This window comes from Amblyomma mixtum, chromosome 1, assembly GCF_055824585.1.
Source record: "Amblyomma mixtum isolate Tamu chromosome 1, ASM5582458v1, whole genome shotgun sequence".
Classification (NCBI taxonomy): Eukaryota; Metazoa; Arthropoda; class Arachnida; order Ixodida; family Ixodidae; genus Amblyomma; species Amblyomma mixtum.
Genome location: NC_143012.1, coordinates 287,249,913 through 287,266,481, shown reverse-complemented (window position 1 = coordinate 287,266,481; position 16,569 = coordinate 287,249,913). Strand labels below are relative to the sequence as shown.

The 16,569-nt window shown below is 44.0% G+C and overlaps 2 protein-coding genes across 5 annotated transcripts in view; one reads left to right on the top strand and one right to left on the bottom strand.

The window, feature by feature from the left end:
• The first annotated feature begins 142 nt into the window (after positions 1–142).
• On the top strand, positions 143–11,496 carry LOC149371952 (uncharacterized). Its single transcript, XM_089566280.1, has 11 exons — positions 143–417; positions 525–603; positions 678–789; positions 1,162–1,330; positions 1,541–1,591; positions 1,673–1,792; positions 4,215–4,510; positions 4,721–4,918; positions 6,514–6,580; positions 6,638–6,749; positions 8,166–11,496. Exons 2-11 carry the CDS (start codon positions 531–533, stop codon positions 8,300–8,302), a joined length of 1,335 nt encoding a protein of 444 aa, XP_089422406.1. The 5' UTR covers positions 143–417; positions 525–530; the 3' UTR covers positions 8,303–11,496.
• Paics (PAICS bifunctional enzyme) overlaps positions 11,493–16,569 on the bottom strand; it is a 25,403-nt gene continuing 20,326 nt past the window's right edge. For all 4 annotated transcript variants that reach the window (XM_089566277.1, XM_089566279.1, XM_089566276.1 and 1 more), the window contains 4 exons: positions 16,263–16,432; positions 14,310–14,487; positions 12,983–13,141; positions 11,493–11,861 (listed from right to left, as the gene is read on the bottom strand). In XM_089566277.1, the coding sequence (XP_089422403.1) occupies positions 11,692–11,861; positions 12,983–13,141; positions 14,310–14,487; positions 16,263–16,432 (677 nt within the window). In that variant the 3' untranslated portion in view covers positions 11,493–11,691. The remainder of the gene's footprint in view (positions 11,862–12,982; positions 13,142–14,309; positions 14,488–16,262; positions 16,433–16,569) is intronic.

Below are 16,569 nucleotides of genomic sequence, written 5' to 3'. Positions count from 1 at the left end.
ATCTTGTTTACAATATATTTCATGCCTAATTCTTGTATTATAAACAAGAAGACTAGAACAATTTTTCTTTAATTTTTTTTCTAATGCCAATCATATCTGTTACGGTACCAAGTGCTGGTATTGCTGTTATCAACAAACGAACAAAGGTAGCGAGACTGGCAAGACTAGCAAAACCGCAGTGTTTTATGGAAGAATGTTTCGATTCTCGAAGGTTGCAGGTTTTTAGGGCACGGGACCAGCGGGGCCGCATGCTGCAAGCCATCTTCCTCCATGCTGCAAGCACTGTGCTAACTCTCTCTTCCCAACATCCCTGTTTTTCCCCAGAAAGAGTTCAGCCAATCGGAGCGCTCGCTTTTGAGGCGACACTCCTGAATCCCTGAAGACGGCAGCGACGGCAGTAGTGCTCCAGCAGCATCTGTGTGTGTTTTATCGTACTGTGAGGTTCTAGACGGCTGGGAAATTTCGTTTATTTCTCAAGTTTTTGCTGGCCTGCGGCGTGATATGTTCTTCCTTGACTTGTACAGAACGTTATGAACGGAAGTTTACAGCATGGTCAAAAGATATTGAAAGAGATTGGTAGCTCGACGAATGCAACCAAAGAAGGTCAGTCTTCTCTTGCGCTGCTAAATTATTTTGAGTGATCTACGCCGTTCACGCGTATCGTTTATCGCTTCTAGATATTCATTTGTACGCTGAGCACCTAGGAATCGTTCTGCCCGATGAGCAAGATCTGCTTTGGATTGCTCAGGCCGGTCTTGAGGTGTCGCTGCCGCCACCGTGGTGTCCCGTGTAAGTTGAGTGCTTTATGCATGCAATACCGGTAAAGGTGTTCCTTCATCACCTTGAAGTAATGCATCATTGCGCGGAAGCCGGTAAAGTGAAGTAGTAATGTGTTGAGTACCGTACCGTCGATGATTAAATTTCGTACTGCGTGTATTGTGGTGCTATACTCCGATTTAATTTGCAAGCTTTACTAAATTAAAAAACTTGCTGGGGACATAAGAGACCTCATGCACGTATGAGGATTCAATCCTGCTTTGTGCAATATCACTCACTTGAGCAATCTTCATGAATGGTAGTTGCATTCTGAACATTGGAGCTACTTATGTAACGTCAAATTTGTCTCTCGTATTGCTCTTTATTGTTTTGTGTATGCTGCAGGGAAGATCCTCAGGGAAGGATTTACTATTACAATTCGGTTACAAAAGAAACCAAATGGGAGCATCCCCTGGATTCTTACTACAAAGCTATGGTCAAGAAGGAGAGACTCAAGGCAAGCTCACGTGCCGCTGCTACAGAGTCACACTTAGAAGACAGTGGGACTTCACTGGTAAGCACTTCATAGCTGCTACATCATGCAGCAAACTGTGCAGGCACGCAAGCCTATGCATGAATGGCATGTGCAAATGGCATATATGTTTGGAGAATATGTTGGCAATGCCCCTTGTGTATCTCAAACATATTCCAACATGCACGTTGCAACAGAACAGGCAGTGTTTATCACTATTTCCACCTGAGGCATGCGAAACATTTGTTTCAGATGTCATCTCTAGACGACATCCCACCGCTATCATCATTTGCCAGAGCTTCAGTATGTAGCCAAGCTTTACTGTATATGATGACATTACATGAGCTTGGTTTGCATTTACTAAGCTGTACTTTCTCATTCCAGAATGCTGATCAGACTGTTGTTCACTTTTCACATCCCAAAAAAATACGAAAAACTTTCCTCTCAAAATCTTGTCCAACCAACCTTCACATGCTGTCTGTGAACGCAGGACCTTTAATTAAGGTAAGTAAGCAAATGGGTCATAATTGACAAATGTTTTCCATTATTGCTCATTATATTGTCCGTTATATTTGCCTGCAATTATCCTGTCTCTAGTTATTCAATGCAGATTCCATTCTTGTGACCAAGTCGTGAACAAATCATGCATTGCCTTAACTGGCAGTGTACTAGAGTATGGTTCACCATACCATACCATACTGTTGACTCTGCAACCTTGTTGCTGTGCCAAAAAAGTACACAGCAAAATGTGGCTTTGTCAGCAGTGAAATTGCTGCACCATTCGTCCTTAACTGCACGTTGCATTAAACCGACTACGTACTGCTGCTAATGGGAGTTTTTTTTTTTATATATATATATAATGAACTGCACCAATACCATTCCAATAACTGGAGCTGATGCCAGCTAGCAGGAGCTACTGGCTTATGCATGGGCGGGGCTCTTTGGTTTATGGGACTGATGTGTGACAAAATGAGCGATCGATGGAATCCAAGCACAATTCACTTTCACACGCTTTTCCACGTGCTATTACTGCATGATGCGAACACATTTTGCACAGCTTCAGTGGCACCACCACCTTTACCCAACACAAATGTGAAAAATGCACAAGAAAAAACAAAATGCTGTAGGACCCATTTGAGCTCATGCAAAGTGAAATAATATGACAGCTGTTGGGTTTATGCTTCCACCGTTCATTTCTCTTGTTCACACTTGCCGCCTACTGACACTAGCACTCTGCGACACTAGCGCTTCTGGCACAGCTCTGCGAGAAAGGATGATGTCCATTCATCCAGTTTTTGTTCAGACAGAGATGACTACTCTGCTTAGCCCAGACTATCAAGAGACACCTTTCTGTAACTTTCGTTTTTGCTGTTGCCAAGGGGAATTGCTGGTTTCCAAGCCTCTGTGAAGGTACCAGGCACGTTCTGAATGAACAATTCTGTGCCATCAGCTGTGAAGTGGATCGAGTTTTTTACACGACAGCCCAGGGTCGACTTTGGAACTGCACTGCGAAGTAGCCCGAAGCACTTTGCGCAAGCAATTTAATTTTTGTTAAAAATTTTCTTTTACTGATTGGAAAGTTAAGCATGAAGAGTTATCTAACTGTGGATACTTGTTTCTGATATAATAAGCATAAAACATGTATTCTGGATTTTATTTATTTTCCTACTTTGTGACTAACAATATTCAATACTTTTGTGCTAGTGTCTCAAAATATTGTCAAAGATTTTCTTTGTCGTAAGCAGTGCATGTCCTGTTTCTTTCTTCGCGCCATTAAAAAGAGAGCTATATTAGCTGCACTGATGTGCTGCAATGAAACAAGGTTTTTAAATTTATGGGTGAATAATTGTTTTTATGCTCACTGCCCTGAAATTGCCTGTTTTCGAGTGGTACGGAAAGAGTTAAGGGTGCACTGAAGAGGAATCTGAACTCGTATTTTTACTCCTGGAACTTGATCTACACGTTCCAAGCGTTCTTAGAAACTTCGAATTATTGCTCTGTGCGGCCGATTTCCCTAATTTAAATCCGATTAAATGTCCCGGCTCCTGCATTTTTCTTTAATTCCCCGCAGACGGTGAGAGGAGTCAACCAACCTTTCAACCAATCCCGTGGCGGCTTGCCGCTCTGCCATCGGCGGAGCGATACGTAGTGATTGGCGAAAGCAAAGAGTCCACGTGTATTTTTATTTCCGTGGGCCTAATTTGCAGCTATGTAGTCTCTGACTAGATCTGTTTATTCACCGAAACCTACAAAAAAAAACGAAATAAAAGCGAAAGAAAAGCCACCACGCGACTGCCTGAAAGGCACTCCATGCGTTGGTTGACTCCTACCACCATCTGCGGGGAATTCAAAAAAAAAGGCAGGAGCCCGACGCTAATCTGATTTAAATTAGGGAAACTGGCCGCACAGGGCAATAATTCGAAGTTTCTAAGAATGCTGGGAACGTGTAGATCGAGTTACCGCGGCAAAAAGACGAGTGCAGATTCCTCTTCAGCGCACCGTTAAGGACTATACGACCTCTTGCCTTCATATTGCATGCCATGCCCATGCCCATTTCTTCTTGATTTCAACTAGTACTATATCATTGACTTGTGTTTGTTCCTCTACCACTCTACTCTCTTAACATTACACCTCTCATTTTGCTTTCCATAGCTCGCTGCACTGTCCTTTACCGCTTGTTACATCCCAAATTAGCTGCTTGTAATCAGCATCAAAGGTTGTCGAGTAGGTGGTCATTTTAAAGCCAGCACTACATGAGCACTGAATCGTCGTTGGGCTCTGCACATTGCTGTTAATAAAAAAAACACTCTCACAGTGGCTTTTGTCGAAAGTTTTGTGCATGTAGGTGAGCTTGTTTGCTTGATTGTGCATATGCCACTTGGTAGATATATTAATGCTTGCAACTTAATTGCATATCCTTAACCAGCGGCCGGACACAGATTCAGATTCTCACACTGCCACACTGCAAAATCAAGACACACATCCCGACGTGAGGGAGCTGCTGGCACGGAAGCAGGCACTCGAGTTTGAGTTGGAGAGGCTGAAACGGGAGGTGCAGAAGTACCAGCGAATCAGAGACCAGCTGAAGGCATCTGCCAAGCAAGAGTTGATCCAGCTGGGAGCCACTTCACTCGCATGCAGGACACGAAACCACAAGCAAACCGTTGTCACCAGTGAAAAGCAGGGCCAGCCCTCGCAAGACAAGGCGCCAGCAACACCAGGGTAAGCACCTCACTTCCAACCTCTCACTAGTGCATGGCACAAGTGGTGTGGCAGCGTTTGCCAGCAGTTGTGGCAGTTGTTTGGTTGACCTGACAGCTGGTTTTGATACTGCTACCCATTATATCGTTGATGCTGCTGCACTACTGCTCGATGCTTGACCATTCTGAATCACAAGTGTGGTTGGCGACTGAGCCCATGTGCTGGATGCAGTGATCCACCTGGATTGAAGGCCAAGGATGAGAGCGGCAAGCCAGGGAGGACAGCAGCTGTGGGCAGCCCATCTCGCCGCTCCTCGCTGGGCCACAAGGACCTTCTGCGACTCAGTCAACGTCTTGCTCACCTGCGTCATCGACATCTCCAGCTGTCCCTCCATGCCGCTCAGCAAGTTGCCGAGGATGCTCTTGCTAGGTAGCACAGTCAGATTGCGATTGGTGCTAGCGAGAGACCATCAGTGTGGCTTTCCTCTGTGCGTGCATGCATACGTGTGTGTATGCGTGTGTGGAAAAGAAAATATTGCCAGATATTTTTAGTTGCTTTAGTTGTTTAATAGGTTTTCTCTTTGTATTTCAGTGTTTAATTTCACTTTTTTAGTGTTGCAATTTTTTTGTTCACAAGTACCATAATCTCATTCTCATTTTCGCAGATCTTTGGAATTATGTAGACACAATACAATACAATAGGATTTTATTTACATCATTACGTGCTGCAGACAGCCTGCAGAAAAAGCTGTTGAAGGGCTGGATAAACAGGGCTGCAGGCTTCCTCAGTGGCAGTTCTTTAATGGAAACAGAAATTATGAACAGTGTCTTGGTGACAGCAAAAAAAAAAAAAAAATCAAAGTTGAGTAAATGCAGAATACCAGGAGTGACAAAGAAAAAAACATCAGATTCTATGAACAACTTGATTTCACCTCTGAAAAATGTGCAAGCACAACTCACAATCAAGATTATGACACATACTAAATTCTGAAAAATCACGCCTCAGCGGCATACTGTCATGCTGTGCATTGCATGTCGTCGTCTTCGTCAACCTCCATCTGTGTGCAAAACTCGGGAAAGGAATGGAAACGCGCATAACTGGCTCCTTGGGTCAGTAGACACCTCAATCACACCTTGAGCTACATGGCAGCAGTGACAGAGAGATGTGCACTGCTTGCATCTGTGTTGACAATGTTTTGGAAAAAATGCGGTACTGGAGAAACAGGCCACTGGCATTCATTGGGTTCATTGGTGTTGAGAGCTTTGTGGCTTTGTTGATTTTGAGAAGGAAAGGAGCATAACTGGCTCCCTGGGTCAGTGGACACATCAGCCATGCTTTCATGTATTTGGCATTGATATCCACCTGCAAAAACCTGCTTTCACACAATATTCCATGCTTAGCTGTGCTAAACCGCCAGAAATCTTTTATCTGCTGACTTCACTTGCCTTGACGAGATCAGCAGCTGACTCAAGAGATGCAAGGTGCCACTCTTGCTGAATGCACTTGCTGCGTCACTGGCAGAGCAACCTCTAGGAAAAGAGCTGCATTACTGTTGGCTGGAAGAAACACGTCAAACGCTTGCTTACCTATTTCATTGAGGTGGCTGAAGGAGCAGGCCAGTAGATAACTGACATGCATGCTCATTGCACAGATCTTGGCACCAGGGCGCTCACTACAAGATAATGCTGGCATGCATTTGAACTGCTATATCTGTGGCCCTATAACTTTTGCTTGCAGCAGTATGTAACGCTTGAAACATGGCAAAGGTCAGAAATTAAGTGGCTAGCAAAAAAACAAGCCATTGCCAACAAGCCAACAACAACAAAAAAAAAAAAGCCCACAGCTTTACCCTTCACGTTACCATAGCTGAAACAGTTGCAAGCAGCGGGGTCAAATAATTAATGCTGTGCTTATTGTCAAGAGTCTAGCGACACTTTAAACTTCTTAAGTGTGAGCAAATTTCCACTGTAAGGCACTATCAGGTTTCTCAGTGTCCTGATGTTTCTTGCCTTATTCTAATGCAGTTACGTAGTGCCCCACACTACCGGCTCAGAGTTTACCAGCAAGGACCTGGTTGTGTCGTCCATAAAGGTGGGTTTTTCTCTCAACACCCTGCGACCACTGCTGACCGACTTTTGTCTGCCGCAGCTTGTGCCACCCTCTTCGTCCACTGACCTTGTTCCTCACCGACCGGCCAGGGCACTGACTGACGTGCCCCATTCACAGATGGAAGCCACTCATGGCAATTCTTCGTCACACTGTAAGCATGCTTTGACCTTTTCAAGCTCTTTGCACGCGTCATGGCATGCCCTTAATCTTACTGTATTGTGGGCAGAAGCCTCCAGCATGTGCAAGAGGCATAGTTGAGCTGTCTCCCAAAACTTTCCTGGTTTTGTGGCTACTCAAAAGTGCAGGCAGTCTACCTCCAGCTTCTCTCCTAATGGCTGCTGCTGCATTTGCTATTTCGTTCGTCGCTGAACCCTAGTCAATTGAAGTTTAAATACTTTGAAACAATTGTCAATAAAAACAATTGTCCATAGCAAACTCTGCAATAGCCCCGTATGAATTCTGCACTACGAGGGGGTACCCAAAAGAAACCGGACTAAATTTTTTGGTCGGCAATGCTTCTGTGGTACCGCGTTTTGCCACTAGGAACGCATAGAACGAACATTCCAGAGTCAGTAAGCCGAGTGCCGTCGTTGAAGGAGGTCAGACTAGTTTAGGTAGAGTTTTAGAGTGACGACTGTTTTGTGTGAATGTCGTTTTTGCAATGGCTGATTTTCGTGAACAGCGTGCGCCGGTGAAATTCTGATTTTTGCTCGGAAAAAGTTGAATGGAAACTCTTGAAATATTAAGAAAGACGTACAAGGACGATGCTATGGGGACAACTCAAGTGTTCCTGAATCGAATCCTGAATCAAAGCAACAATCATGCCAATGGAAAACTTCAAATTCACCTCGCCTCAAGAAAGCTCGTCAGGTGAAACCAAACCTCAAAACAATGCTGATTTGTTTTTTCGACTTGAGAGGAGTCGTCCATTGAGAATTTGTTCCGCAGGGTCATACAGTTAGCCAAGCTTTCTACTTGGATGTTTTGAAAAGATTGGGCAACAGTGTGCGGTGGAAGCGGCCAGATTTGTGGCGGTCGGGTGACTGGTTTTTCCATCATGGCAATGCCCCTGCTCACACAGCCCTGTCTCTACGTTAATTTTGGACCAAAAATGGCATGATCCCTATTCCTCAACCCTCATACTCTCCCGACCTTGCCCCGTGCTACTTTCTTTGTTTCCTAGAATGAAAAAAATAGGTGAATGGAAAGCGTTTCGCTGATGTTGCAGAGGTGAAGAAAAAAACGACGGAGGCACTGTCAAGCATCACAAAAGATGAATTTAAACAATGTTTTGAAAAATGGAATGAAAGATTCGACAAGCGTATCATTGCAAGTGGGGAATACTTTGAAGGAGATTGAAGGTCTGTGCTTAAAATGTGACCAAATAAGTTCAAACAAAAATAAGTCCGGTTTCTTTTGGGTACCCCCTCGTATAGTGTAGTACTGTGTGCTTTCTTGGCTATTCATGCGCAATAGTGACTCTCGGCATGTGTATATTGGGGGTGTCACTGTTAAGAACACTACTAAGGCCATGCCTCGTGCTATCCCTCCACTTTTGCCTCTGAAGATTGGAAATCACACACATCTCAGCTGCAAGAGGCAAGGCCTTCTCAGCAGTGGTCTCGAGCAGAGTGGACTGCCAAGCTTTCACAGCTGCGTTGGAACCTGCGAGAGTGCGAACTCCAGCAGCTGCTCATCAAATAGCTGCTCCTGCACTGTCCAAATCTGTCAGGTGGCCCCTCCCCTTACTCATTCTAGGCTGGAGGGCATGGCTCAATGTAGAACAAGTACAGGTGGTAAAGTGCCACAAAAGCTACAAAACAACTTGACACACGAGGTGTAATTTATGTGCACATCCACGAGTGGGAGTAACAGACCGCATCCTCCTGTTTAAAAGTGGTTTTGCACTCAAAGAAACAATTTCATTTGTGCATTTTATGCTTTTCGTATAATTTACTCTCCAAATGAATGTTGTTACAGTTGTGACAGTATTGTCAGTTGGGATGCAAATGGAGTTCATAGTGGGAGAGAGTGGTCTTTTACAGACATTCGATGGGAGAACAGAAAACTTCTCAGGATCTCTACTTGAACAGGATACTCATATTTCATGCACATGTCAAATTTAGCGCAATAGCCTGAAAAACATTGAGGAGCCATGTAGCATGCTGCACTCGCATTTGTGCACTGTGAAGCACACTTTAAAATGAACTACATAATACATTTCAAGCAAGGTACCTGTGACGGCTACTGAGAATCTCTATCTCTGTAAACATGCCGCGCATGCCATCTGTATGCAATGGTCATATACAGACATGAGCAGACTTGGGTGGAGCACACGTGCGGTGCTTTCCGTAGCGAAGGGAACAGAACAATTTACTTTGAGTACAAGGATTCTCTGGGAAACCTGGCAAATTTCCTACTTGTACTCAAAGGAAACAGCATGGACATGCAAGTGACCCCTATGCCCCTATGAATGCCGCTTGAATTTTCCTGCAGTGCACCGCCCTGGCCAGCACTCTAGACAAGTCTGCTCATGTCTGTACCTGCCAGTGCAGCAGAGTAAAAGACCTCCGGTCCCATTTAGGAGTGCAGAAATGCCCCAGCTAAGCTGTTGTCTTTGTTGTTGTTAAAGAGTTTTTTTTTAGGAAAGGATTGCACTATCAACAACAGAAAATACAATCAGTGTTGTCAGTATTGGCTGCCTTGGTGTTTCTCAACTGCTTCAAATGTAGTACTGCACCAACATCAATGCCAGGAGGATTTGTCCACAAATACTTTCGCTGCATTCCTTTCTACATTTACTCAGAGTGCTGTGTCCTTATTTCTAACAGCAAGCCCTGCCGTGAACCCACGGTCTTTTACACAAGGCTGGTATTGGACTCGGAACTTTCCAGCTGCTTTTCTTTTATATGCGACCTTAAATTGGAGGCAGGTAGTTATGCATGTGAACATCAAAAATTTTGCCAAGTGGATCCAATAAATTTCTAATAGAAAGTTTTGTAAATGGCCAACCAGAATGTGTGGCCTAGGGCTGGTTTGCCACATGCTAAGATTACTGTTTGCATTGAACAGAAAACTGATGTAGGCTACTGCAGTCATTTTTTGCTTCAGAGCGAGAGCAAAATTCTGCGAGTCCTGTTTCTGGCTCCTTTTGTTCATCATATAGTGGATGTTACAGTGTGCCTGCAAACCCAGATGCATGCGGGCAGAAAGACTGTTGGCCTTGAAGGTACTGCACGCTATGCTACAGGAGGAAAGGTGGTACACCGACAGCAGTTGGAATGGCTGGCCAGGTCTGGATGTACTGACAAACTCTCCAGAGTCTTGATTTTTTTTCTGCCTGTACCTAGTTCTTCAGCAGACAGTGCGCTAAATGGCAATTCCTTCAGCGCCCTTTGCACATGCATGGTGCTTCCGTAGCCTGCACAACTGAACGGAAGCCATGTTTCATTCCTGGTCAAAAGTTGCATTGTCTTCAGCACACTGTGCTAGGCAACATTCTTGCCATCTCAGGCTGAATTGTCCCTGTGAGCATAAATTCCTGCTGCAAAACCATGATGCTGTTGAAGCAGTAGGAGGACCAAAAACCAGTAAAAATCATCGGCAGGATAGCAGGGCATTTGCCTGTCTCACGACTGACACCTTCTTGGGACACATTATGGAGGTACTATCAGAAGCACACCGAGAAGTGGCTGCAGGAGTCTGGGTGGTGGCAGTTACTTCTGCTGCCAACATGGCCACTGGAAGTATGCCCACGAGTTCTGGTACAACGGGAACTGCTGAACAGTGCATGTGCAGCAAGTGCCCTTTTACTTTTTTTTATCACTGCATAGTGCTGCAGAGAGTTTGTGCAATGTGAAGGGTACTGCAGTTCCTTAGTGCAGCAAATGATCTGAACCAGGGCGGACATCACCATTGTCGAGTCCAGTTGTATCAGTCCATGCAATCAGCAGCCCTGAGTTCTACAAATGAAGTACCGAGATTTGTGGCGTCAGTCAGTTCTAGAGAAATCGTCCTGCTCCTCGCAGTCTTAGAGAAGTGCGAAGACATACAACGGCCAGATAATTCTCGTACAGCTTAGTATATATATCGAGTGTACTTGCTCAACTGATCAAGTCCCAAACATTAGTACCTCAGCGAAATGTTATCACACGAATAATATCTTCCAATTTATTTGCTTGTTCCGTTACTCTCAGCTTTTACTACACCCACTTCACAAAAGGCTTGAAAAGGCTTTATGCAGGGGTTTGCATTTAGCTTCATGCTACTGTAGATGGTTGCTGAATTAAATGCACTTATTGCTAATGTCAAGGTAGCTCGGGAAGTGCCTTGAAATGTGAACATTGATATACGGACTGTGTGTTGGTAGTGCTACCGAATTTTATTCTGCCAAATGCTGTGCTGGTAAGGCTACATTGCATTGAAGCTGTTTGTATTGCAGAAGGAAATGTTACACTGACTGAAGGTTGTACTGCATAGTATACATGGGAGAACATTAGTAGCAGACACCAGATTTTTTTTTTTTTTATGTGATGCAAACATTAGTATTGGAAATCTACTGTAGGAGCAATATTAAATCTTTGCCAACATGAAACAGTAACACCCACAGCATGCACCCAACGATCTTAGGCATCCTTGTCCAAAGTTATGCGTGTATGTGTGTTCCATAGTAAAAATTGGCATGCCCGCAATATGCATTTGCCAGATGTGAAACTTCATAATCGTCGCTCTCTGCTGCTTGCTCAGTTCTGTGCATGTATCAGATCTAAGGAAAAAAATCAAATTGTGTTGTTTTTTTTTTTTCCCCTCACTGCCACCTTATAGATGTCTTGATGTTTAAAGTCTGGTGCTAGTCATTTTAAAGAAGTTTGTTGCTGTAATAAAGGATATGAAGTGTTCGGCATTTAGCTTTATTCTAGCTGAAGAATATGCACTTCACATTCTCATACGACCATAATGCACACAACCTCGCAATACAGATTTTTCTCGTTTTTTGAGGTAGAAGAACTGTTTAAAGTGAAGGAAATAGAAGGGAAGTTTAATGTGGAAGGCAACACGTGGGGGAAGATTCCTTAACTGAAGCCCCTGAAAACTCAGGCCTTCTGCTCTTTCTTGATCTTCTTGTCGGCCAGCTTGAGGGACACCCAGGTGTTCAGCTGTGATGCACGAAGCTTGGCCCATATGACATGGTCGCTCATTGCCAAAATCTGTGCGGCAGCCAGGGCTGCTGCTTCTGGGAATATGACAGTTGTGCAGCCCAAGCCTGGTAAAAAGAAGTACAGTTTAGTTGTACTCCAATTAAAGCACACGCAAGAGCCACTATTCAGAATGCTGGTGACACTAAGCTTGAAAAGTGTGCCACAAGAAGGGAAAAAAAAAATGCTGCAGCATCATCGAGAGCTGTTAGTACCAAAGAACAGAAAAGACGAGGATTGCAACATTTTAAAATAGGCTTTCTGAGGTGAAAACTTTTCTCAGCAGAGTAGTAGTCAGTGGTGGTGGACGTCTGGAAACAGGTGAGACCTGTTAATTAGCAATATGGGCAACTACAGCTAATACTCATATTTCATGTAATATAATTATGTAATTTTACAGATCTGTCACTGGCCTGAATAACCACATCACTCTGTAGATTTTCAAAAACACTGTTCTGCACACTTCAGCCGTACGATACTCAGCCACAATTTGTAGCACAACAGCGATGGTCCAGTGGTGGAGCATGCAATCAATTTTGTATGCAGGAAGTGCTTGGAACTTCTTTACCGCTGGGAATTCTCTTTAGTTTTTCCAATTGGTACAGGCACCCTTAGGCCACATGCTCGGCATTCTCAGGGGTGAAACACTTGGAAAGGTGGCACCCAATCGACGAGGTCTGTTTTGAAATAATTACAATCTTTGCTGATATGTGTGGTTATGAGTTATGCGTGATGGATAGTGTGGTGCCACATGCATCTAAAGGCTTTAAGAGAGGTCCAAGTACTGCAACATTATGGCTTTCAAGGAGTGAGACTCCCGCATGTTTTCTATCTTCCAAACTGTTGCCGATTGTGGCAAACATTTTTCAGCAGATACAATATGCTGCAATTAACTTCACGGTGTACACAAGTCATTTCAGCTGTTCCTACAGCCTTACCATAGCAGACGGGGTGAGGTGATGGCTTTGATTCCCCCTTGAGCCCATATTTTTGAACGAGGTATTTTTTTTTTTTTTCAATAAAGAAAAACTTTATGCATGCAGGATCCCTTCCCCTTTGAGAGTAAATCTGCGCTCAGGGGCACAACATTACCCCAATGGGGCAGCCAACCCACAGGACTATAATTTATTATCCTGAAGCCTCGACCTCTGCTTCACAAGGGGAAAAGCTGTTCCAGCTGTGGACTTACCCGATGGCAGCCTCAGTGAGGACCAAACATCATGTGCGCCCCACTCTCCCGACACGGGCGGGCAGTTGATTACTGGGTACACAGTGTTGCCAGACGTCACTGGGCCGAGGCCGTTGCTTCTGCCAGCAACACTAACAAACACTGTTGGTATCCCTTCGCCTGAAATTCAGACCAGAAGTAAAGTGTGAATGCCCCTTCAAAAACATCACAGTGCCAGAAGTGCTCTCTATAAAATCACAACGTTGGGTCAGGCAACGACTGTTGAGTAGACGTCATGCCTAGCTCTACCAATTTTCTTCAGACTCCAAATTACAAATTTATCACTTATTACCAGAAGGTGGCCAGTTTAATATGCATTTTTATGGTTTATGGGGTTCAACGACCCAAAGAGACTCAAGCTATGAGGGACGGCATAGCAAAGGGCTCCACATAAATTCGACCACCTGGGGTTCTTTAACGTGCACTGACATAGCACAGTACACAAAGCCTCTAGCACTTTGCCTCCATCGAAACGCGACCGCCGTGGTCGGGATCGATTCCCACGTCTTTTGGGTCAGCAGGATGTGCCCGCACAGGCATGCATGTTGGTCCATGGCATGACTAGCGGGCTGCATCGACCACTCGTTGATGGCCAATGTTTGGAGTTTCGCTGCCTAGATTTTGAGGTATCCATATTTCAACACGAAGGCATTTCGAGATAAGCAGTGGCAAACACATGGTGCCTATGCATGACGAAGAGGTTTCGACTTTACCAATATTTCGAGATAATAGAGTAAGATTTAATGAGGGCTTACTGTAATGCCTTGTACAAGACAGGTAGTCAATGACAAAGTTCCTGCTACAATGAGCAACTGCAACATTTTGCAAGCTGCACCATAAGCAAACGTTTGAGAGACATAGTATATCGCACTGATAAACAACATGAACAATAAAAACAAAAGAAAGTACCAGCTGGTATAGTGGAGTGGTGCCCCAGCACTTTGCCAATGAAAGCTGCTGCTGCATTACAGGCAGTTGCAGCAACACCCAAGAAAATGTATCATTTTCGTACTTTTCGCAAACCAGTTTTTCTGGGTCTCAACTAGAATGACTAATCACATTATCCCTGCAGTACGATACATTGATCTAGCAATTAAAAAGCTGAAAGTTTTGCTTGGCAGGTTAATGAGAGTTTTCCACACCAGGATATCATACTTGCATCAGCTGCAAAGAAATCCAAGTTGGCACTAGTATTTTCATTCCAAGCAAAAAGAATGATGTTTTTAGATCTGCAGCAAAAATGTGCTGAGTATAAAAAGAACAAGACGATCACATGGGAATGACATGCCTTCATATTCAGCAATCAAGTCCAGAGCCTGGTCAGTGTTCTTGTGTGCCGATGCCACTCTCAGTTCACAGGGGACACCAAGCTTCTCGCAGGCTTTCTTGATCTTCTCGCAGTGCTCCTTATCAGAGGGTGAACCCATCACAACAGCCACTTGTGCCTTGGGCTTGGGGCTCAGTTTCTACAAGAATGTGCAAAGCATTTGGTCCATGTCAGAAGTTACGACACCATCTCATTGGCAACTACAGTACATGCAGCACAAGCTGAACAATTCCAGGATTGCACTTCAGTCTGCTTAAGTTTGGCCACTGCAGTGGTGGCCTAGTGGTCTGAGCATCTGCCTTGCATGCGGGAGGTGCATCACTATCTCTTGCACTATCACTATCAGAAGCTACTATCACTACCACTATCTCTGGCACAAACTATCACCATCAGTAGCTATCATTATCTATCACTATTTTTTACTATCTATTTACTATCACTACTATCATTACATGTATGTTGCTTATCAAGTGTTCCTTAATCAACTTTTACATTTTATTTTAATTACAATACAAATTTTGATTGACAGTTCATGTGGACACTTGTGCGGACAGCCTCTGTCTACTACTTCCGTCCACGGCACACTTGCGGAAAACTTCCGTCCACTACGTCATGACGACACTCCATTTGACTGGAAAGCTTAACTGGCAGCATCAGACTGCTATATGGGGACAATATTCATTAGGAATGTTAGCTGCCAAAACAGAGCCAATATTCCAATCTAGTGCAAGCATGCAGCAGGCTTGTGGAAATATGATGTGCATGGATGTTGCAGAAAGCTGGCAGTGAAAGATTGCAGAGGCCATCCAGCTTATGTACATCAGAAAGTTATTTACATGTACACATTGGCACAAAGCCCAAGATGTAAAGCAGCACTCAAAATTGGTGGCTACGAGGCAGTGCTGACTGCATCATGCACTGTGCTTCACTATGGTATAGCATGTTGCGATATCTGCACCAAATGAACAGGTGCACAGTACTATCCCTTCCAAGCACTTTTTGGCATGCACATCCTCATAATGGTGCGTATCAAGAAATCTCTCTAAGTCATATTAAGGGAGGGGATGTGGCTTTTATAAAAGACCAATTTCTTGATGTCCAATAAAACTTCTTTAGCATAATAGAAATAATTTTATGACTACTCTCAATTTCACTGGCATTTCTCAACAAAAATTTTGACATCAAATCTTGTGAAAAGCCCGCAGAGTTTAGAAAATGTGGCAGGAGCCTGGTTCGACATGCATTCCTACCGGCGTGCTACAGGTCAAAACATTTAGAATTTTTTTTGCAAAGCACAAATTTTGATTGAATTTTTGTGACGCAGTGTCTTATCATACCTAGAGTGAAGAAAATTTCAAACAAGAAATTTAAAATTAACAAATTTGAGAAACAAAGAATGTCTTATAGCAGTGCAACAAAACGAACAAGGTCAAAATAGATGAAACAGTTGTTAGAAATCTGTCCTGCAAGGAGAGTATTTAGGCAGAAAACCGTAACGAAGGAACACGTCCATTGTTGTTTGAGTGTTTCCCCGCAATGCACAGCCGCTGCGGTTCATAAAGCAATTTTTTTAGAGTACTTCGTGGTTTATTTCAGCACTGCAACTTTGGGACAGCATAAAAAACCAGGCATACAAACGGATACAACAGTTTCCAAAAAAAAAAAAAAATTTTTTTAGGGGGCTATCTTCGGGATTTCAAAGCCGCATACCCCTTTAGGCGAGTGTTTGACTTTCACTTGGGTTTTTCAGCTAAGATCAAGTAGCGTCCTCACAAAGTTGAAAAAAGTGAATGCTTCCAATGCTTGTAAGGTATAACCAGAGTACATTAAACATACTATTTTGGACAAAACATCTGCACTCGAGAAAAGTAGCACCAGTGTCAATTTAGGCCGGGGTGTTCTGTTTCTCAATACCTCGATCTGTTCCGCCACCCAAGCAAAGTTCCTCTTGACTGTCTCGAGAGCCTCTGCAGTGACTTCTGTAAGGTTTCGGTAAACCTGCTTGTCAACCATCAGCCTCTTGTCACCCGAAGGCCACAGACGCCACGAGTCACTGTCGATGATGTCAGCCAGCAGAATTTCCCCTGAAACAGAAAGGGTAATCCTACATGCCAAACTGGCTGAACAACTGCTCACTCAGCACTTGAACACTGCCCAATAGCTTGTTCAATCCTCATTAGCAACCAGCTATGCACCTTGGCAAGATAACAGTCTTCAGCCC